This window comes from Microcebus murinus, chromosome 26 (assembly GCF_040939455.1).
Source record: "Microcebus murinus isolate Inina chromosome 26, M.murinus_Inina_mat1.0, whole genome shotgun sequence".
Classification (NCBI taxonomy): domain Eukaryota; kingdom Metazoa; phylum Chordata; class Mammalia; order Primates; family Cheirogaleidae; genus Microcebus; species Microcebus murinus.
This window is the reverse complement of record NC_134129.1, coordinates 1,322,907-1,350,645: the sequence shown is the minus strand read 5'-3', so window position 1 is coordinate 1,350,645 and position 27,739 is coordinate 1,322,907. Positions and strand designations below refer to the sequence as shown.

Below are 27,739 nucleotides of genomic sequence, written 5' to 3'. Positions count from 1 at the left end.
TTAATTAAGTTACCTAAGAAAAATGAAACAAAAATGATTTTAAGAGGTACCAGACTGTGGACAAGTGAAGAGAGCACTACACAGAGAGTCAAGGAACTTGAATTTATGCTCCTGTACTCCTTAAGAGATGTAAGGATAAGTCACAATCTCTCAGTTTCGTCTCTTCACCCATGAAATAGGGATAGCAACAGTGCATTTCACAGAGTTCTTGTGAGAATTAAATAAGTTAATTCATACAAGATAACTCCTGGAACTTACGGCCATACCAGCTAATAAGGAAGCTATCAAAGACTGATACCAGACTTGTGTCAATGGGACTTGGGAGCCAGCTTGAAGAGGTTCGCGTTGGCTGAAGAGGGAATAACTTAAGCATCGATAAGAATAACAACTGCAACGGATTAAAAAATAAATAGTTCAAATGCTTGTGTTACTGACATTAAAAAAAAATTGGTCACCTTTGGAAAATGCTAGACAACCAACTCTTTATTTTGAAAACTATGAACAAAGGAAAGGATCAAATACATGAGGTGAAGCTTCTCTTTATAAAAGTATTTCAACAAATAAATGGAAAAAGAATTGAGGTAGAATAGCACCATTTTGTAACCTCTAATGAATTAATGGATCTAGGTAATAATCACCCATGGCTGCTAACATCACATACAAAAGAGACAATTAGACATTATATGCCTCTTGATAAAGAACATAATACCTATAAAATAGTTTTGCAAACAAAAAACTGATCAATATGAATAAGCCCCCAGATACAACCCAATTATTGAGAAACATATCTTTCTCCCTTCGTCCGCCATCGTGCTGCGTGCGTTTGACTCTCTCGCCATGTCTTCTCACAAGACTTTCAGAGTCAAGCGTTTTCTGGCCAAGAAACAGAAGCAAAACCATCCCATTCCCCAATGGATTCGTATGAAAACTGGCAATAAAATCAGGTACAATTCCAAGAGGAGACACTGGAGAAAAACCAAGCTGGTTCTATAAGGAATTGTACACGATATAATGGCACACATGTTTTATGCTGTATCAAGGTCACTATCATCTTACCATATCAAGTTGGAAATCTCACTGTTATCCAGACAGACACATTTCATTGGGAAAAGTGATTTTTCTCTGTTTATATGCCCTGTACTAATAAGCTGGTTCAGTAATAAATATGAGACCTTTTATTTAAAAAAGAAACATACAGGACAAAGGAATATGCTAAGCTATACTATGGCAACGTAATTGGTAAAATCTTGACTAAAAACTCTGAGGTCCCCAATCCCTGGGCTGTGGCCCATTACCAGTCAGTGGCGGCTTATCGCCTGAGCTCTGAGCTCCACCCTGACCCCATCCCCAGTGCATGGGAAAATTGTCTTCCATGAAGCTGGTCCCTGGCACCAAAATGGTTGGGGACCGCAGCTCTAAAGGACAAATGATCTGATTTCTCCAAAAAATTAAAAAATATAAAAGAGAAATAAAAGGGGAACCCATAGAGATGTAAGATAGGCAAAACTAAACAATACTGTTTACATACTTGACTGACAAAACTATAAAGAAAAGTAAGGAAATGATCACCATGAAACACAGGACCGCAGTTCCCCTGCTGGGGAAGTGTTTGGGAAGGGAACGGGGTGGGCTTCTGAAGTGGCCAGCCAAGGTCCATCTCCTGACATGGGCAATGGTCACCAGGGTGTTACACTCGTATATAATCCATTAAGCTGTACTTTCGTGCAGTTTTCTCTATTTTTAACAACAACAAAGGTTTCAGTCTTCTCCCCAGCTGCTATTATATATAAACATGAAAAGTAGCTTAGGGAGTCCTTTAGAATATTTACAATTCTTAAAAAAAAAAGATAATCCACTAAAGTATATCAAACAATGCACTCAATTATGTTAGCTATTATTGTTACAGTTTTATATTTGAAGACGAAAACATCGTACTTACTACTTTGCTGCTGCTGTGTATTAAATCCTCCAAATCCCAGTCCAGTTCCCAAACCAGTACCTAAACCAGTACTTGTTCCTGTTGTTGTGCCAAACCCAGTACCGAATCCAAAACCTTTGTTCTGAGTACCACCGAAGAGTCCTTTCAATGAAAAATTGGAATTGCATAAGTTAAAAAAAACAAACAAAACCCAAAAACCCCTAATCTCTACCTCATTTACTACTACAAATGACTTAAGATGGCTTCTTACCAGTAGTGCCTGTGTTAGCTGGGGCAGAAAAGCTGAATGCTGAGCCTGCAGTTGTAGATGTTGTTCCAAATCCTCCAAACCCACCTAATTAGAAAAGGATGAAAATAGAAAGGAAAAATATTTTGTATACATAAAGGCAATTTCTTTTTCAAAGTATAAGTAAATGCTACATATTAAATCAAAATATATTTATCTGGTTTTTCCTTTCTCTATTTTCAACATCAATTTTTAAAAAAACTATACTACTAACCAAGAAGTCAATGTTGCAAGATATAAGTGACTAAGTATTTAAGATAGAAAAATCAAAATGCTTATATACTCTTCAACTAAAGGGGTGATTAATAGTAACATCCAAGAAAACGTGTTAAGACTATTGCCATAACTCGAAGCTTACTATATATGTGCTTTTAGATTAGGGGTTGCAAATTCAAATGCCTACAAGATTTAGATTTATAAGATTAATGAGCAGACCATGTGTTTACTGACAGGTGGAACTGTTTAAAGCGAACAGTTTGTTTAAAAAATAGCTGCAATTCCTAAATTCCAGTATATTACTATTACAGAAGAATGGTACTTTACTAGTGCCATATACTTCCATTTTCCCCCAAGAGAAATAGAAAACTGGATTTTCCATGTAAAATTCATTGGTTTTTAAGCTCTAATTCAACTATTTTTTTGCAACTAATTCAAATGGTTTAAAAATAGTATTCCAAACATGTCACATAGGCAAACTTATTCCAGTTGCAACCTTGGTTTTGGTAAATTAATTTATATCTACATTAGCTTATATTTCTACTTAGTCGGTTTCAAGACTAAGTAACTTTTCAAAAGAAACATATCAATATGCTTACCTCTATGCAAAAAGAATGTGTTTCTTGAAGGAAGAGATAAAGGCAAAGAAACAACACAGGTGGAGGCAGGGCGGGCAGCAGAGCTCCCACAGGCCTCCGCACCACCACAGTTTGGCAACTCAGACAAATTTTTAGATAAGTCTAGAGAAGAAATTACTCTCAGCTATATCTCACTTGACATATAAATGGAATGCTAGCCAATCCAAAACTGTTTTTATTATTTTTAACTCAGTTTCAGTCTTCAGCTAATTATCAATGGGGTGTCAAAAAGCCTTTCAAGACAAATGTTTGAGCCATTAGTGCTGAGTTATGCCACAGGTTTTTCTGGGATTCTCCCTTTGAGCGCATATATTTCTAGTATACATGACAGATTCATCAATATTTTAACATTAAAGATAAGAAAAACACAACCATTTGACATTAATCACATAATTTTTAGAAAACTACTTAAGAATAGACTGCTTGTTGCATGCAGCCACATTCTATTTATTTGTAGGTTCTACTGCAGTACTGCAAACTGTAAAGATTTTGATAAAAATCACCTAAAGTATTAAGCATTGTTCTTAATCTCTTTTCATTACTCCTCACTTCCATAGAATAACTATGATATAATCTGAATTGGCTACTCAATAAAAATATTAGTTCATATCTTATGCTCCACAACACCAAAAATGTTTTATTACTAATAACAGATCTGCAAAGAAACAAAATAAAATATACACAAGAATTTCTATCAGCCCTTTGCTGCAAGCTAAGTTAATAAACACATAAAAAAGTAGTTAAAACAGTTATATTATCGTAACTAAAACTTAACGGTGATAACTTCAAATGAAGATGAAATCAAGCGAATACCAACAGGTGTATTTATTGCTGTTGAATTATGAGTTGAGTGGCTTTATTCATAACACACATTTCAAAATAAGGTTTCTGTTTTACCCAGTGCCAATTTTAAGCAAACAGGAAAAAATAAACATACCAAAGGATAATGATACATAATCACTTCAAATATATCTTAAATGATAACAGATTATTTTACCTTTGGCATTTTCAAATATTCTTCAAACTGTTTTCAACTCAGATGTTAGGCTGATATTCACATTGCTGTAACAAGTGAATGAACAAAATACCAGACTTCTCAAATAAGTTTTAGGGAACAAATGATGTTTACCAAATGCATATAATTGGCATGGGCATAAGAGGCATAATGTAAGAGAATATGGGCGATAAATTCATATACGAGCAGCTGAAGAACAAGATTTTTCTATAGGGCCCTTGAATGGAAAGTACATATAAATCTATTTTTAATTGATATATATATCTCCATTGCAGTTTGTGTTTTGCAAAATTTTTAATCAGTTTCACACAATCCATATAGATACAAATATCTTCATAATTATCTTTTAGAATGTAGTGATTGATATCTAGCCTACCTTTTAGAACTCAATGTTATCTGACAATAAATCAAGCTGCTCTCTGAGCATATCCCAAAAATCCAGTGAAGAACTGGGGATTCTTTCTATAATCACATACCTTATAGAAATGTATCCTAATCTGCTGAGTCAACCAAAGAAATACATTATTATCATTATCATACAGGTTAAAAAACAAGACAGATTACTGCTGTTCGTATAAGACTTGTTTCTCTTTGGAAACACAAGGACAATAACATGAAATCCCAATGAAAGATGCAGAAAAATGACAAATGACTGCAGGAGTCCAAGAACCCAGGAAAACAGGCCTGACTGGTGAGCTTATATTTTGGAAGACATATCTCATAACTTAAAATATATATTTTACCCAAAATTATAATCCAAATTCTTATCATTTGGAAGATACATTCTTTTCAATTAAGTGCAAATTTAACAGGAGAATATTATAAGTTGCAAGTCTTCTCAAAACCACCTTTTACAGTCAAAACTTAATACAAATGTTTTTGATTCAATATAAGGAAATGAATTTCCTTTCCTTATTAGAGAAGTCACTGTTCTTCCCCAAACTCCAGGAATCACGCAATATTCTTGGACTCCGGCTCCCAACAACTGGTTACACATACGACCCGCAGTATCTACCTGCACTCGCCAGACTGTTACCAAAATTGAACGGAGTCGCCGAGGTAGTAGAAACACCGAAATTCCCAATATTAAAGTTCACTGCAGGATTAGCAGTTAATCCGAAACCCCCAAAATTAAACCCACTGGCGGTGGAGTTGGCAGTCTCAAGCCCACCAAATCCTGATAGGCGTGTAGGCAAAGAAACAAACAAAATTGTAAAAAAAAAAAAAAAAAAAAAAAGGGGAGAAAGGGAAGAAGAAGAAAAAGAAAAAGAAGAAAGCAAGATAAGGATTACAAGAGTCAGCAGAAGGCTTCGCAGAAGCGAACAAATGTGACTTCGCTCCAACAGGTCAAGAAAGCAGAGGAGGTGGGACAGACAGAAGGAGCAGGAGCGTGAAACCCACGCCCAGGAACACCGGGGGCCGCGGCGACGGCTCCCGCCCCGCTGGGGTGGGCCGGGGGCCGCAGGCAGCGCCCCGGTTCGCCAGCCCTGTCCCCAGCCACGCGAGAGAAGGGGACAGGGGAGTAGCCGCCCATCTCTCCGAGTCGAACTCCCCGGCGGCGGGACGGGGCCCGCGGGGACCACGCGCCGTGAGCGCCCCCTGGACCTCGAACACCCCGCGGCCGCCCCGGGAGCCGCCCGCCCTTTCCCGCCGCCCCTCGAGGCTCCGCGCGGGCGGGAGACCCTGGGATCCCCAAGCCGGAAATTCTCGGACCGAGGGGGGCGGACCAGACACGTCCCCCCTCTTTTCCCCGGAGAAGAGCCAGGGGTGGGGAGCCACTCACCCGAGGGAGCCGCGGTGGCCGCAGCGGTGCCCGAGGTGCCCGAGGGAGCCCCAAAATTGAAGGCCATGTCGCGAGAGCAGAGGGCCGGCGCGATGCTCCCGCGACGCTCGGTGCGCTCCGCTTTTCGGTCCGGCTGGGAAACCGCGAGCCGTGTCGCCGCGTTCCGCCTCCTTTCCGGCCCAGCCTAAGAGGCTGAGACGCCGCCGCGCGGGCGGAGCTGGGTGTATGGTGCGGCGGGAACGTGCCCCGGCCCGGCTCGCTTCCGGGGCCTTTATGGCTTCACGTGGCGTCAGGTAGCACAGCTGTGGTGAGACGCTGGGGAGCCCGCGAGGTGTGCCGCCTGAGGGCAAAAGCGGCATCGCTGAGTCAAAGGACAATTGTAATTTTCATAGATGCAAGGGCTTTTTTGTTATTGTTTGTTTGTTTTTACTTTTATTAAAGTCATACCTACAAGCACATAGTTTTAAGAATCAAACAGTTCTAGAAGGCGTATTATTAAAAATGAAGAAAAGCAGGCACCACTCCCAGAAGCACCTCTTTCAACCTTTTTTTGTTTTTTAATTTACCCCCTTGACTCCAGATGACCTGCTGCCTGGTGAATTTTAGTTTGAGCATCGCCCCTGACTCCCCACCCTGGAGGGCGAAGATTGGGCTCTTTCCTGCTCCCCTGCCCTACACACACCGAATCAAAATAAGGTTAAAACAACAGGCCCCATAAACTTAAAGAAATGTTCATTTTATTCTGAGCCAAGTTGAGAACCACAGCCCAAGAACACAAACTTAGCAAACCGAGAATTCACCCTGGAGTGGGCTACGTGAGGCTCAGTGTTTGTATGTTTTGCTACACAGAAAATGGGAGAAGGGGGCAGTGAGGCAAAGGTGACATTCTTACAATTCTGAGTGGTTCTCAGTGACATTACATGCAAGATAAAGCCAATACGTGGTTAATGTATATGGAATAAAAAGGGGTGCGTAGGCATCTTAGGGTCTGGAGAGGGATGGTTGATCCTAGCTTGCCTTTGAGCCTCATCTGGTAGGCAGGGGTGCAGTCAGTGTGTTAATATATGTGACAGATCCCATCCTGGGAAGTGAGAGTTCAGTGTAGTTCACAGGCCCAGTTTCTATTACCTATATGTCCATCCTGTAGCTATCTTTGGGCTTTAAAACTTTTTTATTTCAGCTTTTCCTTTTTCTGGCATTTTACAATATAGTTATTCCATAATTTTGGCTAGATCAATATTCAATTTACATTATTGGGATTACATGGAAACTTTCTACAATTGACTCCTGTAGTAAACCTTTTTTACTACGTTTCCTTTCTCAAACAACATTGTTTAATTGTCCCATGTGTTTATCACCAATTCAACCCCAAACTCTTTGCTGATTGCCTCTCTTCGTAAGCCATATGCTTTATCACAACTACTCTATTCTTCTCTTGCAGCAATGAAAGTAGCTGTAGACACATGAACAAATGATGCGTCTGTGTTCCAATAAAACCGTATTTTACAAAAACAGGCAGTGGGCTGGATTTGGCTACTATCCGCCACTCCCTTGAGGGCTCTCTGCTCTCTTCCTAATACTGGCACTTAGCTGCAACCTCTTCTCCCTTGATACTCTCTCCCTGTCAATTCCATTTACTTCCTTGACTTCAACTGCAATCCAAACGTGGGCTTCTTTCTTCAACTTCAGCCCCACACATCCAAATATCTGCGGATATCCCCAGCCAGGCTTTCTCAAACACAGTATCTAAAGAAAGGAACTCATTTTTCTTGTCTTCTTCCCAAACTCCCATTACTGGAAAATGGCATTCACAATCTATCCCGCTGTAGAAGCCAGAAATCAGGGACTAATGCTAGACTCCTTCTTTCCCTCCCCTCCACATCCAGTCAATCAATCCGTCCTCAGGCTTCGTTCCTGTTGTCCTCATCTGCATATCTACACCCTCACTAGGACTCCTGCAATATCCACTATTAGCATTATTTAATTTTTTAAACAGGTAACCCATTTACAATTTCAAAAATGATAAGAGGTTTAGAGTGAAAAATCTTCCTCCATCCCTATACATTTTCCCAGACATAACCAATATTATTTTTTAATGTATCTTCCTAGAAATATTTTGTGCAAATTACATGTATTTGTGTATTCTAGCCTTCTTTTTCTTTACTCAAATTGTCGCATACATATTCCATACATGCTGGAATGAAGGACACTGAAACTCTCCATTCTCCATTGCCTGGAAGTGAACATGATTTTCACATGCCCAATATATTCCATTCCTTTTCCTGTGTATGTACTGGAGGTAAGAGATTTTAAATACGTATTTAATCTTAGCAAGAAAACTATTTGGGACAGGTTATGATGAAGACTGTGGTGATAAATCTTTGAGGCTGTTTGTGTGCATGTTTGTCCACTCTAAACACTTACTGGATAAACTGTGCATGAATTATGTTCTGAATTGTGCATTTTCATGTAATTTATCTTTGAGGTCTTACCAGCACATAAAGAGCTTTTTTTGTTCCCACCTCATGGCTAAATAGTATTCCTTTGTATAAATGCAACAAATTATTTAGCCAAACCCTTGTGTGTTTCCAATCATTAGTTATCATAAACAATGTTGTAACAAATTATCCTGTATTCTTTAATTTTGCCACATCATTTGTAACACTGAGCTACATCTTCTGTTTTCTTTTTTCTTTTCTTTTTTTTTTTTTTTGAGAAAGGTCTTGCTCTGTTGTCAAGACTAGAGTGCCATGGCATTATCATAGCTCACTGCCACTTCAAATTCCTGGGCTCAAGCGATCCTCCAACCTCAGCCTCCCAGAGTGCTAGGATCACAGGTGTGAGCCACCATGCCTGGCCTGAGTTAGATATTTTAAGACTGATCTGGATTTGCTGACTTCAAAAATAAGATGCAGTATTGGGATGGGAAAGGTTTTAAGATAATCTGAATTTTTGTACTAGTAACTTTAGTCCAAATGTCCCCAGAAACAAAAGCTGGGGCTTCTGTACCTCTTCGATAGCTCTCTGATCCTACTGAGCCCTTCGGATGACTCATCTGATTTTAGTTGGGTTTACCTGGAAGCAGACCTGAGTTAAGATAGTGCAGACAGATGTTAGTGTAGGTAGATGATTTGGGAGGAAGCAGTGAGAGGGCGGGGAGAGTGAGACAGGACTCATGGAAAGCAGTTACCACTGTGAGCAGTCCTACTTGATGGACCACAAAGAAGGAGCCTGAGAAGAGTTCTTCTAAGAAGTGGAACATTTATCAGTGAACTCTTGCCCCCTTTGGTTGAAGGCTACATGGGGTTTCCCAGGCTGTGGAAAAAGCCCTGAAACAGAAAAGCAAAATGTGGGACCTGCTGGGAGTGGAACTTACCAGCTGCCTATGACTGTCCACTGCAGCTGAGCTGGAATCAGAGGTGGCCTGAGGGGTGTGACTCTGAGCTGCATTTGTCAAGGAACATCTTTCAAACGAGACTCCATAGACAACTGGACATCTGATGACATGACTACTGGTGCAATTTTATATATAGTTTTTTTTTTTATTAGTGAAACATTTCATTGCATTAAGGGTAGAAATAAACATGTCAAGAGTCACATGAAATCAATCAAATGTAGAAGCTACATGAAGAGCATTCCGGTCAGTATTCTCTTTAACAGGCACAAGCAATTTACTCCGATCAAATGCCCAGAGGGCCAAGTGTGAGGATCACCTTTTGCAGAACTCACATCCAGAGCAATTTAAATTAAAAATTACCCTCCCTTAAGTAAAAACCCCAATAGGGGTTAGTCATGTAGTACTTGTTCCACTTGACCCTTAGTGATCTTTCTAGAACATAAGGAAATAAACTTTAGTGGGAAAAGCCTGGGGCTAAAAGTGGCAAAGCCCATTTCCTGTTCTGTGCTCAACTCTCAATTTTCCCTGAGAGAAGTAAGTGAAGCTCTCTGTCTGGTTTCTCCCTCTCTAGGTTGAGTGTCATGGTATGGGACACCTGTGTTCTGTGATCGTGACGACTGACAGGCACAAAGCCTTTGGGATCCTTCCAGGATAATGGCTGCAAGAGAATGAGCACAAGGAAGAGTTTGTTATTTTTAATCTATAACCCAATAGAACAATAGGTTCATTTTTCTTAACCAATCTGTAATTTTGACTGCAATTTATAGGTTTGCCTCAGACTTTTCAGAAGGAAAACACCAAATGTGATTTGGGCCAAGTTACGATTAACAAACATGATACAAATATGGAATTAATATGCTTTTGGTCTCCCTGCCTGTGTGGGACTCAGTCTAAATGTGCACATCATCAACTATTACCATTTACAGTATTTAAAATGTCCTCCTCTCAGATGATTATATCCTGATAACAACACTGAACAAATAAGCATGCACAGGTTTATCGGTTTTATTAATGTGGATAAGTACATGCATAAATAAGATATTCCAATGATCTAATCATTGACAAATTCAAAAAAATCTATGTATTTAACATTATTGAAGACCAAATATTTTTTATTTAGTTGTTCACATTTTAGTGAATTAGGATATCTAAAGGTTCTATCTTGATTTATAGAAAAGTTGAGAGTCTAATGATGCAGGAAACAAATCACATATTGCTTTAGTGTAGAGAGAAGAAAAATTGGGGCTCATAAATTAAAGCAATGTATTACCTCCAAACAGGGATGAGAAACTATGTAAGTCAAATCTATGATTTTTTCCCTTCATTTGCTTTCATTGAAATCCAGGTTTAAACAAAAAATCCCTTAGAATGATTCTGTTGTTAAAAAATTCTGTAAGCACATTGCCAGATAACTATATAGGCTTCTCAATTAAAAATGAATGGTGAACTTTGAGAGTCAAAGAAAATACGTTTAAATATGCTAGAATTCTGAATGCTGTGACATATGATGGTCCCTAATTCCCGTGACTTAGGTTACGCTGAAACCAGGAAGTCTTTTGAAGAAGATGGCTCTGCTTCTGGTCCCAAGGGATTTTTCTTTAAAGTACTTTCTGTATAGTGTCATAAACTTCTGTCATTCTATCAGCAAAATGATTGTCACAGGAAGTAGAGAGCACAAGTTACTCTACTCCGTGAGTGGGAGTGAGCCGCAAAAGACTGGAAGGAACTGAACCCAAGGAAAGAACTTACAGAAACAATTTCAATGTTACCGAAAAGACTGTCCCAGAAGAAATGTCTCTTTAGTCTCATCAGACTTCCTGAAATGTATGTGTAACTTATGCTGTAGAAGGATGGATTTCCTATATTCATAATTTTGCAAATGATCACTCAGTAGTATATTAATTAATCCAGTACCACAGTGGGCAAGAGTGACTGGGGAAAGAAATCAGTTACTATGTTCTCCCAGAAGCGTCTTTCCACATCAAGATCATTTTCACGACAAAATAATAGTCAACTATCCACAAGCGTCATAACTAGCACTTAGTTCTACTCTACATGAAATATCTGTACTTATCCTTGCCAGCATTATTTATGCTCTCTCTTGGTTCACAAAAGGACAAGTTAAAAATCCTTAGGAGCTTGTTACTATTAATTCATTGGTATCCCTCTACTCACCCCTTCTCCACTTGATTCCTACAGTATAAGAGTAGCTAGAAGACCGAGTTATATTCCTGGAGGAATTAAGAACTGAAGATTAGCATACAATGCCATGTGTAATGTCTTAAAGAAAAAACTAGATGCATCTGAATGATATATCAGGTGAGGCTACCATTTTTCCCTGGGTTCCGAACTCTTTCTTACTTCTGCTGTGGGAGTGAAGTGGAGGAATACAATAAAATGGCATGTGTGGATTGTGAGCACAGAGTTTGATGAATGAAGCGTAGTGAATAAAGTTAGACCAAATAGCACTAACAAGTGATGCGGAGACATTTTCTCCATGACAGTGGTCATAATACTCTGGCTACTGGCACCCAGCAACAACAAAATTACTGTACAGGGGTTTATTAAATACTTGCCAGACATGTAAAAGACAATTTCAGAGACCACATTTGATTTGACAAAGCATAGTGGCCAGCCAAGCCAGCCCGTCCTTTAGCCGCTGGCCAGAACGCCGTCCTCACTTGCCAGCACGCGCCTCTCCCCTCCTTCCCGGGGCAGCGAGCCCGCGAGGCTGCGGAGGCCTCCCGTGCCCTGGTCCGGGTCAGGACAGCTCCCACGGTCCCTTCACCAGGCGTGGGCAACGGCTAGGTTCGTATGAGGGGTGCTCTTTCATCTGCTGTTCCCTGAGACACGGAAGAGGAACGAAGGGGAAGTTAAGTGTTAACATCAGAAACTTCTACACACTGCGAAGAGTTGGGGCGAGGCGTGTGGAGGAGAGTGGAGGAAAAGACTGATAGGAAGATGGTTCATCCCACAGCCCTCTTTGGCCTGATTCTTCTTCTTCTTCTTCTTCTTTTTTTTTTTTTTGAGCCAGAGTCTCACTCTGTTGCTCAGGCTAGAGTGCCCTGGCATCAGCCTAGCTCACAGCAACCTCAGACTCCTGGGCTCAAGCCATCCTCCTGCCTCAGCCTCCCGAGTAGCTGGGACTACAGGCATGCGCCACCATGCCTGGCTGATTTTTTCTATATATTTTCAGTTGTCCAATTAATTTCTTTCTATTTTTAGTAGAGACGGGGTCTCACTCTTGCTCAGGCTGGTCTCGAACTCCTGAGCTCAAGTGATCCTCCCACCTCGGCCTCCCAGAGTGCTAGGATGACAGGCGTGAGCCACCATCCCCGGCCACTGATTCTTCTTTTGTGTAAGATTCACGCCCAGCCTTATCCAGAAGGCCTTCTCGGACGCTTGCACCGCCAGTGCCGGAGCAGCACCCTCCCTGAGCTGGCCTGGACCAAACACTTGCCACGCACCGTTGAATCTGCCTCCTTCCTGATTTGAAACCTACTAGGAAACAGTGGCTCAGATGTAACAGGCACTCAACAATTGCTTGCTTGTTGAATACATGAAGATGGTTAATTGGAGGAGCAGTAATTAACATTTCCATGGGGCTTCACTTGTGCTTAAGAAAATCTCAGTGACTATACAAAGTCAGACTGAAAGATCCACAGATAAAAATGACAAAATGGCCGGGCGCGGTGGCTCACACCTGTAATCCTAGCACTCTGGGAGGCTGAGGCAGGAGGATTGTTTGAGCTCAGGAGTTCAAGACCAGCCTAAGCAAGAATGAGACCCCATCTCTACAAAAAATGGAAAAACTTGGCAGGGCGTGGTGGTGCACCTGTAGTCCCAGCTACCTGAGAGGCTGAGGCAGGAGGATCGCTTGAGCCCAGGAGTTTGAGGTTGCTGTGAGCTAGGCTGATGCCACGGCACTCTAGCCATGGCAACAGAGTGAGCCTATGTCTAAAAAAAAATAAAAATAAAAAGGCAAAATACTTTGCCTCATGGCCCATTCAGGCTAGAGACTGGCATGGGTTAAGAGAAATAATGAAAGGTGTGGAATACAGGGACATCCAAGCTGACTTTACTCAGATGGTTTCAACCTATGTACCGAGTTTCCCGGAAAATAAGACAGGGTCTTATGTTTAGTTTTTCTCAAGAAGACTACCCTAGGGCTTATTTTCAGGGGATGTGTTATTTTTTTTTAAGTACGGTTCAGCAATCTATATTTATTCAAATATAGTTAAGTCATCTTCTTCTGGAACATCATAACTCTCCAAACCCCAAATTCCATCCTGAATTTCTTGTGACTCTATTTCCTTTAGAACCACTGGCCCCAGTCTCTCATGCGGACCAATAGAGCTCTCATGGGACAGATGAGAAGGGCTGCTGGTCTTCTTTGCTGCTCCACGACGAAATGCATAGATTGTGCCAATGAGCTGTGTAGCCACGCCCATCACTAGAGCTTATTTTGGGGGTAGGGCTTATATTGCACAAATGCTTAGAAATCTTGCTTGGGCGTATTTTACCAGTCTTATTTTCAGGGAAACTCGATATTTTCTACTTCACAGTTGCCTCAGACACTTAGCTGAGGTGACTAGGAGAAAAAAATGCCTTTGTTGCAAAAAGAGAATTTATTAAGAATTTAAGAAGGGCTCTTACAGAAAACAGTCACTGGAGGTATTTAGACTCCTGGCTGGGCTACGTCACTTCAGGAGGCCAACCCAATTTCTTGTCCCATCCCTCCAGGAAAGTGACCATTCCTATGTTCCAATTGTTTATTATACTCAATCATAGGTATCTTCTGATACATCAGGGATGCATTTGAAGCAGGTCTCTGGCTGCCTTGCTCTATAATCTTGGAGCTGTTTTATCATATTTAATAAAAATAATGTTTGGTGAGCTCTTACTACACACTAACACTGGACCTTTATGTTTACTACACCAGCTAATCCGCACAAAAAACTCACAAGGGAGGCTCTTACTACCCCATTGACAGATGGGGTCATGCAGCTGTTAAGTGGCAGATGTGGGATTTGAACCCAGGCAGTCTGACACCAAAGCCCAAGTGCTTAACAGCTACATTTCTTCCTTTTCTTTTCAGGCTATTGTTTTTTTAAGACATAAAGTTAACTCCCAGGGGCTACATCCAGGAGTTCCATTCCCTAAATAGCTGGTACTATTCTATCACTCTGCCTTCCTTGCCACACTTCCTTTGCTTTCCATTTGGTCCAACAGTAATATTAATATAACCACAAAGTCACCAGGCCCAGCATAAACCCCAGAATCCATCCTAACGAGCCAGCTGGCCACCCCTCAATGAAGCACAGTTGAGGAATTCCTCAGGTAAAGTTACCTAGGAAGGGAGAAGCTCCTGCAACCAGTACTCACCTCATCCATGGATCCCTGTCCCTTGCATGCCAGCCAGGTGAAGATCATGCCAAAGAGCACGCCCAGGGCCATGATGATGTAGGGGATGTTGGTGATAATCAGAGTCGTGTTGATCACGGACTTCAGTCGACTTGCAGTCTCTTCATCAATGAGAACACTCTGGAGGGGCAAACGAATAATATTCCCTTTGTGACTGAATATCCAGAATGTACCCTTTTTTGCTGTCTCTTTCTTTCACATCATTAACACATTAACTGCCATGTGAGTTGTATTTAACTCATGCTAGTTTTGAGCCTGGGGCCTCGTGAAGCACATGTAACTCATGCCTCTTTTCACCTTGGGAACCGAGTGAACTATTTTTCAGCTTGCATATAACTCTCACATACAGAAAATAATAAAAAATATATCTTTCACTAAATTAGAAAGGATCATTTTGTTTTTCAAAGTTTTTATTCTATTTCTGTAATAAAATACCATGGCCCCAGGGAAAAAAATTTTTTTTTCTAGTGTGGCAGTCAATGTGTTAAACACAGTTTGGGTATGTCCTCCTGTTAGCAAATCAGATATAACTAAAAATTCATTTAAAAATTAGACTAACTAGAGGGGCATTTATTCACTAATATCTTCTCTTTTCTAAGAACATTTTTTAAACACTTAAAATAGTTTGGAAAAAGAAGAGAAAAAGTATTCAGAAATACTGAGATCATCTTCTGTTTTATAGGAGACAGTTCCAACTCATCCCTCAAAATCCAGCTTAGCATTACTTCCTTCCAGAAGTTTTGTCTGGCCATGCCGGGCCTGGTTAAAGGAACCTTCTCTATGCCATCTCACTCTCTAGCCCCATCATTGTCCTTGCACCCGACATTGTCACTGCCTATTTATCTCCCAGTGCCTGTGAGGTTCTTTGAGGCAAGACTTTTCTCAGTCACCTCCACACTGGGTATAGTATCTAGCACACAGTATGTGCTCAATTAATGTTAGCTGATTAAGTGAACAAACACTCCAAAAATGGTATGTGGAAAGTATAATTTCTCTCTTGGTTACATCGATAGTAATCAGGACCAGAGGTCTCCACAGAAAGTGTTCAGGAAGTAATGGGGCTATAACCAGAATTCTGTTGATAACCAAGGAAACGTACTAGAATAACACTTTCTGAATGCAGAACGGGGGTATTATCACCTAGTGTAATGGGTAAGGTATCTGAAGAGCTTAATTCCATTAAAAATTATAAGCAACAATTCTGGCTTAATTTAGGCTTAATTTGTATTAGGCTAAGTCAGGGGATTGGGTTCTAGGACATTCTTCCAATAAATGGCCAAGGGCCCTCCTGGTCAGAGTTTCCTCCTCTGTAAAAAGGGAGTGGGCCAGTAGTCTCCAATCATGTCCAGTTGTAGTCATTTATTTTTCTAGAGAAGAGAAAAATTAAACTCTTTCTAGGAAGCAGTAAAAGCACAAGGCTTCACTCCATGTTTCTGGACTCAATCTAGTCGTTAACAAAAAAGCCAAGCAAAAGTTGGAGGTTAAGGGGACTTCAAATATGCCACTTCTATGAACATAAACTGGTGGAAATGGACCTTCTGTGTTTTCAAAGTCTTTCATGCCTCTCCTCACAACAATGATGATCTAGGAACAATCTCAAATAGGTCCTATAAATTGGTACATACTTCCTCAATTTTTCCTATGAAACAATAAAAGCCTCATCTTAGAACTGCCCTTCAAAAGTTTATAAATGTGGCTACCACTATAATGCTAAATAAAGGAAAAAAGATATAAAACTGTCTATGGTATGATTTAACCATGTAATAAAAACCAGAAAATACCAGGAGGAAACATCTGAAGATGTCCACCATACATGTCTCTGAGAGGCTTGTCAGTAATTTAGTTTTTAAATCGATTTTTAAAAAATTTTCCAAGAGTTCTATAAATAGCGTGTTTTACAAAATGTAAAGCATTAAATTGTTTTTTAAGTTATTGTTACAACACATTGAATAAAATAAAACTAAATTAAAAACAGTATGTAAGGCTGGTGTAGATTTTGTGACTAGTGTAACAGAAGAAATGGCTTGAAAAAAGTGGCAAAAATGTTTTCTGTCTTTTTAAAACATCCCCCACCCCTTCTATGAGAACTAGGACCTGCATCCCCACTTCAGGCCAGTGGTCAGCAGGGGCAGGGGAATGTCTTTTGTTCTTGGTGCCACAGGAGATGGCTCCAGAGAATTGTCTGGGCAGAGGTCAGGAGATCATTTTAGCTGAAGATGGGATGAATCCAAACAGAGGTCACAAGATCACCTTAGCCAAAGATGAGATTAATCCGTTAGGAGGTCACAAAATTCTTTTAACTAAAGATGGAATGAATCCAAGCAGAGGTCATGAGATAGTCTTAACCAAAGATGGGATTGATCAGAACTTGTCAAAACTCTGTACTTCTGCTCAGAAGCAGGACTCTGGTACTTCGAGATGGGAGCCTGCCAACCTCCTCTTTCCCTGCAAATTAACAAACTTAATAAATTTCTCTTTCCTTCTCCTCAAACCTCTTGTCCTCGTTCTTCTGGTGCAGCCTCGGGGACAAGTGCTGAGCTTTCGGTAACAATAGTGATTTTAATTTTTCCTTTTCTTGCTAATCTCTGTTACTAAATTTTCTACAAGTATTTTTAGGGAACAGAGGAGAATAATAAAAACTTTTTTAAAAAATGCTGCTATTAGTAACAGAAGTCTGCCAATCAAGATTTATTGAAGGAGAAAAACCTTTTTTTTTAGTTTTTTTTGCATTTTTCCCCTCAAAACTGGGTGGAAGAGAGGGAGAAATTGAGGCTATAGAACAATAGTTAATGAGATATGTAATTTAGAAAAGAATTTATCACAGGTGTCTTAAACTGGCAGGATTTCAAAGGAGGAGACAAAGAAAAGTTTAACTGGACATCTGTCTCGGCGTTGGCTATCCACTGTGCTTCAGTGGTGTCCGACAATGCTTCATTTCACTTTATGTGTTGTGTCTCACATAAGCAGCCCCCCAGAAGGGAGTTTTGCCCAAATAATGTTCTTAAAGCAGGAAAATTTCTGCCATCTCTCCAAATCAACTCTCAGATACAGGCAGGTTCGCAGGTTCATATAAACATTTAAAAGAAATTTTCTGAGGACAAATGGGTTTCAAAAATCATCTTTCCCTCATTTTTCATGTCTCAAATCACACATGGCTGCAATAGTAGACATCATAACAGAGGAGTTCCAAGCGTGGGCAGTTAAAAACACACTGACGGCTCTCTCTCAGGACTTACCTCATTGAGATACATCACTGGGAAAACCATAGTTCTGATGTCTCCCGTCTCACTGCAAAGACAAAGGATGAGATTATTTTATAGACACCCTCACAATGGCACACTTGCCTGGAGAGACGAGTTTATACGAAAATTCTAGTACACTTATTTCATTAAATTACCTAGGATTTACTGCTTAGTTATCTTTACAAATACATATAAATCGGAAGTTAGATTCCAGTCCATCAGTCTAGCAATTCCAAGTGCTGCACATTTATATGGTGTTTTTACCAAAACACAAGATACTGAAAGCAGATTCTTCAGAATGATGACTGTTGTCCCTCAAGTCCCGCCCGGCAGAACAGCGCGGCCGCCGCTCCCCAGGGCGCTGGTGCTAGGCCGCTGAGGCGCCGCCTTTGCGGCAGGGGCCGGCTGAGCGCTTGCCAGGTGCCAGCTCTGTGCCGGGGTTTTGGAGACATTATCTCATTCAATTCTTACAGCAGTCACGTGCGGTGAGTATTAGTGTCCCAGGTTTACAGACGAGAAAATTATGGCTTGAGGAGGCTAGCTAACTTGTCACGAAGCGCCACAAGTCAGTGGTGGGGCCAGGACTGTCATTCCATTTTGATTCTCGGGTTCTAGCTCTTAACTACGAAGTCACACCACCTCAGAAGCACGAGCACAGGCGGCAACATGCATTCTTGCAAACTACATTTGGTTCTTAAAGATCCGTGACACGTGGCATTAAATCTGACAGATTTGATGGGGGAAACAAACCACGTTTTATAGAGAGATATAAAATATTGTATGTGTAGTTTTGCATCCTGTTCTTTCATTCGACATTGTACCATAAGCATTTTCTCGTATTTAAAAAATTCCCCATTGAAAAGCTTGAGCAGGAGATTATACTTAGGAGTCTTAATCAGGTGTTAGTTTATAGACCGAGTGCGGGGAGAAAAGGCGGGACTCGAGAGACTGTTTGAACTATGCAAGTGAGAGGTGTGGCTGGCCCGGGGGGGGGGGGGTGGCGGGGGGGACATCGGGATGGCATCCAGAGTCACAGTGGGGAGGGACAGGCTTACTGTAGCAGATAGAAGCCGACTCTGAAGCCACACAGCCTTACTGTAGTCGACAGCCACAGATGGACGCACAGCCCAGCGTCGACTTTAGCCGACAGCCATGATAGGACTTTTCTAATTTTTCATTTATCGAAATAAAATGTGAACATTTAAAAATAATGTAATGAAAACATGTATGTATGTGTTACCTATTCTGATTTACACGACAAGTAAAGCTGCCTGTAAAGCAAAACAAGCTTTCAGTGCTTTCAAGCTTTCCTCATCGCACAAGAGCAAGACGGACGCGCCGTCAATGCGCAGCGCAGACCCCCGTGCAGACTGTGAGTGCCGGCTGTGGGCAAGGTTTTGAGGCTGGTGAGCGCCACACCGAAGTGGTTAAACTCTCTGTGCCTCTGTTTCCTTATCTGTAAAATGGGGCTAATATAAGGTTATAAGTGAACGTATATAAAGTGCTTAGATGGGTGGGGTCCTGCGGCCTTGGGCCACATGAGGCCTCCTGGGTCCTTGAGTTCAGCCATTTGATGGAGGGCCACACCTGGGGATCTGGAGGGCCACGTGTGGCCTTGAGGCCGTAGATTCCCCACCCTAGCGACAGTTTGACAGTCTGATTAAATAAAACATGTAAATTCCAAGACCCAGGCACCCATGGACATGCCGATCAGGTCCTGTCCCTGGAGGGACAGGGACGAGCAGAATCAGGAGGGCTCTGTACTCCCAAGATCAGTCCCACCAGAAAGGCAACGTAGCAAGATCATTCTCTGCCTCTGTAGAAAGAAGCAAAACTTACACAAAGTCGTCCAATTTTTGGACATACACGTTGATTTGGAACCTCTTGGCTGCTTTTAGGATCATTCCAGTCAACTGCAAATCAGAAAAGTGAAAAGAAAACATTAGGATTTATTAAACTGCAAACATAATTTCTTCAATACACAATATTTTTTGAGGTAAAAACTGAATTCATTTTCTTTTCTTTTGTTTGTTTTTTCCTTCATTACTTTTGTTGCTAATGAAAGCGAGCCCAGGAGGGGTGAGGCAGAACAGCTCCCTCTTAAGCACATCATTTCTTTTTTAAAAAAATAATTAATCAATTTTTAAATTTCAGAATATTATGGAAGTACACGTTTTGGTTACATAAATTGCTTTTGTACTGTTTGCATCAAAGTTACAAGTGCACCCATACACCAGATAGTGTGCATTGTACCCGTTAGGAACACGGCACCATTTCTGTGTAGTAGTTTGTTTGTTTTTTTTTGAGACAGAATCTTGCTTTGTTGCCCAGGCTAGAGTGAGTGCCGTGGCATCAGCCTAGCTCACAGCAACCTCAATCTCCTGGGCTCAAGCAATCCTCCTGCCTCAGCCTCCCGAGTAGCTGGGACTACAGGCATGCGCCACCATGCCCGGCTAATTTTTTCTATATGTATACTTTTAGTTGTCCAGCTAATTTCTTTCTATTTTTAGTAGAAATGGGGTCTCACTCTTGCTCAGGCTGGTCATGAAAGGCATTCTGAATAGTGGTCCAGAAAGACTCCAGCGGGAGGGAGACTTGGCAGGTGGCCCTCAGGCCTGGACAACCCACATGGTTGTCTAGAGAGCCGGATGGTCACTGCCAGAGAATGATGTCCCACTCATTATTATAGGGCCCTGATTATCCCTTGGTGACAAGCACTGCTAACAGTTTGGCTGATGAAAGGGAACTGATTGATCGATGGCTAAGAGAGAGAAAAGGGAGAAAACCACACCCGATCTTATTCACCAAAGGATAACATTGCTGGTTTCCCAGGTACAAATGCAATGCATGTAGCTAAGAGTGAAGGGCCCATAAAATTCTGTGCCAAAAGAATGTTCTTGCTTTTCTTTACTGTTCCATAGTGTTCAAGGTCTCAAAAATGAAGATGTCCAACGTTCATTCAGTTTCTACACTGAGGGGCTCTCACTGTGAGATGATATTCACATCCTCTTAGCATGGTTCTCAGTTTTCTCCTCTATGAATACAGGATAAAAGTGTATGTGTATATGATACTTTTTAAATTAACAATAGATTAAACTCTCAAAAGTACTATAGAAAGAGATTTGCCAAAAGTGATTGAAGCTAATATACATATTTAAATTTCAACCAAAATATTCCTGATATCGAGTAAACAAAGAGACATCTTCAAGCTAACTGATCTGTACCCCAATGAGAGAAATGTATATATGTTCGGGTCCAAAATAGGTAACAGAAGATTGCCCAGGTTACGTGGGTCCAATGTCAGTTGTTTCCAATGACTGAATTTTCACTCTTGCTTTTTGGTTAAATAAAGCAGGTTTGCTGGTATTTCTAGCAGATCCACAGAATTCAGCCTTCAAATTACAGAAGTACCTGAACCAGCACTGAGCTGAGTTCCCCCCACTTTTATGTATATTAAAGGAAGATACTATGTTTTTCAAAACTGCTCAGGACTAAACTAGTGAACACTGTATCAACAGAATAAAACACACACTTTTTGTTTTTGCCAGGAATGAGTGTGTACTCACAGGATTAATGTCCACAAAGGTCTCGTGAGCTTCCTTGTTTGGATGCATGCCTTTTATGGCAGACACAAACCTCTCATCTGCTTGGTAAAAGTGTGGGAAAGACATAATGATGGGTGCACCTGCATTTTAAGGAAAACAGGAATGAATGATGCTGTTCTTAAAATCTAAGATGTATATAAAGTTCCTGATCACAAACCTGCTTCCCAAAGGTCGAAAAAAAAGCTATCTTAAGTGAAGTTGGGGGAGGAGGGCAAGCTAAAATATCGCCCTATGCCTCCTAGTTCAGGATTTATACTTCATTTTCTGACATCTTATTCACCCCACATTATTCTATTATTCTAAGTTATGTGTTGAAGTCCTGTCTGCACTATTTATTCTTTAACAAACATTTACGGAACCTATAAAGTGTAAGTGCTTTATATACATTATTTTAATGAATGTTCCCAAGAGCCCTCTAAAGCTAGAACTATTATCCTCATTTTGCAGGTAAAGAAACTAAGGCTCACAGAAGTTATAAAATTTACCCATGGACATCTAGCCTTCCGGTTTTATAGGCAGAATTCTAGCTGATTTAGGGATATCCCGTCTCAAAACACTCGTTTCAACAAAATTCTCTACCAGTAAATGGACCATCTGTTTTTGGGTTTTTTTGTTGTTTTTTTTTGGTTTTTTTGAGACAGAGTCTCACTTTGTTGCCCAGGCTAGAGTGAGTGCCATGGCGTCAGCCTAGCTCACAGCAACCTCAAACTCCTGGCTCAAGCAATCCTCCTGCCTCAGCCTCCCAAGTAGCTGGGACTACAGGCATGCGCCACCATGCCCGGCTAATTTTTTGTATATATATTAGTTGGCCAATTAATTTCTTTCTATTTATAGTAGAGACGGGGTCTCGCTCTTGTTCAGGCTGGTTTCGAACTCCTGACCTCGAGCAATCCGCCCCCCTCGGCCTCCCAGAGAGCTAGGATTACAGGCGTGAGCCACCGCGCCCGGCCTGCTTTTGTTTTTTGCTTTGCTTGTTTCTGTTTGTTTTTTTTTGTTTTTTTTTATTATTGTTTTACCAAAGATGGACCTTATTGTTTTCCTGAATATATTCATGTAGGATTTTCTAAGAGTTTGCCTGGTTGTGCTATATGCCCAGCCTCTAACACGTCATGAAGACTCTGATTTTTTTTCTTCTCTATTCCTTTTAAGAACCAAACAGGGAAACAAGTTATTAAAGGAAACATTGATCTGATTTTTAAAAAGAAGACAGGAACCCAATAATTGCTGCCAGGGAAATACATTTTTGCAGAAATGAGCTTACTAGCAAGTCATGTAAATTTGCCTACATATCCGCCAGCCGTGGTTAGGGTACACGCCGTCTCTCACACACACAAGCTCTTTGCTCTTTACTGCTAATGGTGCCACAACGCCAAAAGCTCCTTCTCTGTGGCCGACAGCACCCTTTTAAAAGTATATTGAGGGCTTAATAAGGGCGAGACACTGTCCTGAGTCTTTTACATACATTGTCTCTAACCCTCACACGTAACCTTCCAAGAACTTACAATCACCCCCATTCTACAGCTGAGAAAAGTGATGTCTGAAACAGTTCTTAATCAACTTGGCCAGTTTGCCAACAAATGGAACAGGGCTCAGACCCAGAACTGCCTGACTCATCCACCTTCCAAAATGTTCCCCTAGAGAATTCAAAACACTTAAGGATAATCCTGGAAAATTTAACTTTTCAGCCCAAATTTGGGAATATGTAACAGGCAAGAGGAAAAAAGGATGGTAGCAAGAGGTTTGACGTTACCAAGTAGATCTTGCTGTGGACCCTGGCACAGCTTCTTGAGGAAACAAAACAACAAGACAAATGCATCTGTATTTGTGCCTTGAGCCAGAGGCACAATGGCCTGGGAGGACAGGGACAGGTAAAGGGCCATTCACCGAGTAAAGCAACAGGAGAGATCAAAGCCAGGAACCTGACTCCATTCACCCTTGGTCTTTATCTCCAGGTAAGGGTACCGTGTTCCCATGGATGGTGGTCCCTAGGTACCTGGCCACCATCTTTATGGGAATTGCCTGGAATGCTTGTTACAAGTGTAGATTCTGGGGCTCTAGTATGTTTGGCGTGGGGCCCTGGGACATATATTTTTAATAACTCTGCAGACAATTCTGATGTAAGGCCAGGTGTATGGGCCACTGCCCTGTCAGATGAGGACAGGGAGGTTTATTGCTCAACTCAGACTTATCCCCAAAGGAGATTTTAAAACCAATTAGACATGAGAGCAAAAGTTAGCACATTATTTTATTAAGGAGAAAAGGGTATTATTAAGGAGAAAAGGGTTTATTCAGGAGAAAGGGGGACATCTTTAAAAAAGAGGGACAAAGAGGGACATCTCTCAAGAGAAACTTCAAAGAGGAATTACAGCCCAAGAAGGCAATCACAGTACAAACATGAGAAGACCCTAAGTTCTAGCAGAGATTTGCTCAGAGATAAGGGTTGTGTTAAAATCGTGTCCCCACTCTGAGCCCTGGTTTCCACAATTATGAAAAGAGCCCACCGAATGTCTCGCAAGGCCCCTGTGAGTAGTTCTGTGCCACAGCGCTGTTAAACTAGTCTTCAAGACAAAGAAAGCCCTTTTGTCAGTGGCACCGCCGGTAATTCTGCCTCCCTCGTGGAAAGAAGCGGAGTAGCTCAGGCATTAAGAAACATCGGGAAATTTGTGGTCAGGGCTTAAAACTAACTGCTTCAAAATCATTGAGAATCTTTGCTAAGATAGGGACTTTCTTAAAAACTAAGTTATTCACTTTCTCTTTTAGCATTGTTTTCAACGTGAAATCAGTTAATGCTTTACATGTATTGGCTACATGTAAACATGCAAACCACTTAGAACAGTGACTGGGACATATTAAGTGCCCAGTAAACATGAGCTGTTATTACACTATTAAGATTTTTAAACTACTGCACAGAAAAAAAAAATACAACATGGCACTCTAGAAATAAAAAGCATCACAGAAAAGCCAATAATAATTTTTTTTTACCATTCAATAACCATAGTATAGGCGGGCGCTGTGGCTCATGCCTATAATCCTAGCACTCTGGGAGGCTGAGGCAGAAGGATCATTTGAGCTCAGGAGTTCAAAACCAGCCTGAGCAAGAACGAGATCCCGTCTCTATTAAAAATAGAAAGAAATTAATTGGCCAATAAAATATATAGACAAAAAATTAGCCAGGCATGGTGGCACCAGCTACTGGTGGGACCAGTAGTCCCAGCTACTCGGGAAGCTGAGGCAGGAGAATCACTTGAGCCCAGGAGTTTGAAGTTGCTGTGAGCTAGGCTGACGCCACGGCACGCTAGCCCGGGCAACAGAGTGAGACTGTCTCCAAAAAAAAATAAATAAATAACCATATTATAAAACGTTATTATTATTATTATTTAGAGATAGGGCCTGGCTATGCTGCCCAGGCTGACTGTAGTGGCTATCCACAGGTGCGATCACAGCACCTCCAACTCCTGGGCTCAAGCAATCCTCCTGCCTCAGCCTCCCAAGTACCTGGGAACAGGCATGCGCCACTGTACCCAGCTCAGAAACATTTTCTTGAAAGATCAGAATCGTTTTGTCTGTTAGGCTGACAACATATTCTTTATTGTAACTCCAATCCTTCTTCATTCTAAACAACCATAATCATGCCCCCTCTCTGAGTTCTTACCGTTCTTGCAGATGCTGACATTCAAAACTCCTGAGCCCAGGCAGTTTCCTTCCGGGACGCAGAAGCCAGCATTGTCTGAGGTATTGGCTAATATTTCTGCAGGGACTTTATACCGAAAGGCAGGCAGTCCGTGGACACTCTCAAAGTCACTGAAAGTTATATACACTGACCTGTTAGGACATAAGAATAAAAAGTCAATGTGGTGTGTTCACAATGTTAGGTTCATTAAAAAAAGAAAAAGGTCCGTATGGGCTCCCGTGGTTAGCAATAGTTCTCAGGTACGACATGGCTAGAAACGGACAGGGGAAGCAGAAAACGAAGAGGCAAAAGAATGCCTGAAAGCAGCTTTGCCAGCTCACTGTGTAACACAAGAGAAGATGAATTGCAGTGAAAGATGTTTAAGAGGTAGCAACTATGGCAATATGCAAACAAGGGCAAGAAAAAACAGAATATGTGACAGGAAATTAAGAAGATAACATTTGGAATGGAGGCTCACGCAAATATAATAACGACAGAGTCCGCTCGACCAGCGTGGACGGTGGGCCGGAGGCAAAGCAACGGCAGGAAAGGCGGCGATGGCTGGCCTGGTGGACTTGATGACTCGGGAAGTGTCACCTGGACACGTATTTGATCAGAATACATACTTTCCTATCCATTTCCCCACATAAAAATAATCAGTTTCCATATTTTGCCCATTTATTTCAGCGGAGCGCACCGTAACTGTGCTGTAGTCCTCACTGAGCTTCCAACACGCGCCCGTGCGATGCGGCCCTGGCGCTCGCACAGCGCCTGACTCACAGACAGAGCCCGCCCCGCCGCCCCGCCGCCCCGCCACGCCCCGCCGCCCCGCCACCCCGCCACGCCCCGCCGCCCCGCCACGCCACGCCACGCCGCCCCGCCACGCCCCGCCGCCCCGCCACGCCCCGCCGCCCCGCCCCGCCCCGCCCCGCCGCCCCGCCACGCCCCGCCGCCCCGCCACGCCCCGCCGCCCCGCCACGCCACGCCGCCCCGCCACGCCACGCCGCCCCGCCCCGCCACGCCACGCCACCCCGCCACGCCCCGCCGCCCCGCCACGCCCCGCCGCCCCGCCGCCCCGCCGCCCCGCCGCCACGCCACGCCGCCACGCCACGCCACGCCGCGCCGCCACGCCGCGCCACCACGCCACGCCGCCACGCCACGCCGCCACGCCACGCCGCCACGCCACGCCGCCACGCCACGCCGCCACGCCACGCCGCCACGCCCCGCGGTTTGAAGGCTGGCAGGGAAGCTTTCTGGGCTTCACTTTTTCATCTCTGCACTAGCGGTGCTGACACGTCTCTTGGAAGTTTGTGAATAACACGGGAGTTGCCTTCCACTGCACGCCCCACCCCACAGCATTTTTAATAATATATTTTAGGCAAACAAAAAGATTAAAAAAAAAATACTATAACAAGTACACTTGTTTCCAGCACTTAGATAAATAAAACATATATGACGGATAGGACTGAAGCTCTCTATATAATGCTCTTAATTCCATTCCTTCTCTGCTTCCCCTGAGGAAAGACTGTCCTGAATTTGGAGTTTACCATTTCCATGCACATCTGTGTTCTTTTACGTATGTGCACGTTCATAAACAATCTGTGGCGCTGGTTGCTATCATTAAATGCTCCTTAAACAGTATACCATATTGCCTTTCTGTAATTTGCCTCTTCGTTCAACATTATATTTTTAAGATTTATTGGGCCAGGTATGGTGGCTCACACCTATAATCTTGGCACTCTGGGAGGCCGAGGCGGGAGGATTGCTTGAGCTCAGGAGTGCAAGACCAGCCTGAGCAAGAGTGAGACCCTGTCTCTACTAAAAATAGAACCAAATTATCTGGACAACTAAACATATATAGAGAAAAAATGAGCCGGGCATGGTGGTGCATGCTTGTAGTCCCAGCTACTCGGGAGGCTGAGGCAGGATGATTGCTTGGCCCAGGAGTCTGAGGTTGCTGTGAGCTAGGCTGACGCCACGGCATTCTAGCCCAAGCAACAAAGCCAGACTCTGTCTCAAAAAAAAAAAAAAATTTTATTAATGTGCACAGCTGTTTCCTTTATTTTCAATCCTATATGACATTCCATCATACAGGATACTCTATCACCATGTTTATATTCTCCTTTTCGTAGGTATCAAGATTGCTCCCAGTCTTTCACTGTGATAAGATTACAATGAACATTTCTGCATAAATGTCCCCTTGCACGTACACACACGAGTTCTCCGACCCAGGAGACTCCCTAGGCGAGAACGGCAGAATTAGGAAGTCTGCATGTCTTTGGCCTTACTAAGTGTTACCAGATTGCTCTCCAAAGTGATTATACCGGATCAGAACGTGTTTCCTCTGTGCCACATCTTTTAAAAATTTCCTACAGCCCTTCTGGGTTCCAGGGTTTCACTCATAGCACTCAAATCCATTTTCCCTTCCTTCAGACATCACTGAGCATTTGCACACATTTACTGAACGGGCGGCCGGCTGAGGGTGACCATGGCTTTCCATCTGAAGGACAGGGAGGGTCTGAGC

General features: G+C 42.3%; 3 protein-coding genes across 3 annotated transcripts in view; 1 reads left to right on the top strand and 2 right to left on the bottom strand.

The window, feature by feature from the left end:
* Positions 1-6,122, bottom strand: part of NUP54 (nucleoporin 54) — a 29,649-nt gene extending 23,527 nt beyond the window's left edge. Inside the window, exons 1-3 of the mRNA XM_012744161.3 lie at positions 5,878-6,122; positions 2,190-2,273; positions 1,940-2,080 (exon numbers count right to left, since the gene is read on the bottom strand). Of these exons, the coding sequence (XP_012599615.1) occupies positions 1,940-2,080; positions 2,190-2,273; positions 5,878-5,944 (292 nt within the window). The 5' untranslated portion in view covers positions 5,945-6,122. The remainder of the gene's footprint in view (positions 1-1,939; positions 2,081-2,189; positions 2,274-5,877) is intronic.
* Positions 801-1,080, top strand: LOC142864722 (large ribosomal subunit protein eL39-like). The gene has a single exon (XM_075997762.1). The coding sequence runs from the start codon at positions 838-840 to the stop codon at positions 991-993; it is 156 nt and encodes a 51-aa protein (XP_075853877.1). The 5' UTR covers positions 801-837; the 3' UTR covers positions 994-1,080.
* Positions 6,123-11,820: 5,698 nt separating the features above from the next.
* Positions 11,821-27,739, bottom strand: part of SCARB2 (scavenger receptor class B member 2) — a 54,146-nt gene continuing 38,227 nt past the window's right edge. Inside the window, exons 7-12 of the mRNA XM_012744175.3 lie at positions 25,198-25,367; positions 21,507-21,625; positions 19,780-19,853; positions 17,935-17,986; positions 14,660-14,818; positions 11,821-12,117 (exon numbers count right to left, since the gene is read on the bottom strand). Of these exons, the coding sequence (XP_012599629.1) occupies positions 12,079-12,117; positions 14,660-14,818; positions 17,935-17,986; positions 19,780-19,853; positions 21,507-21,625; positions 25,198-25,367 (613 nt within the window). The 3' untranslated portion in view covers positions 11,821-12,078. The remainder of the gene's footprint in view (positions 12,118-14,659; positions 14,819-17,934; positions 17,987-19,779; positions 19,854-21,506; positions 21,626-25,197; positions 25,368-27,739) is intronic.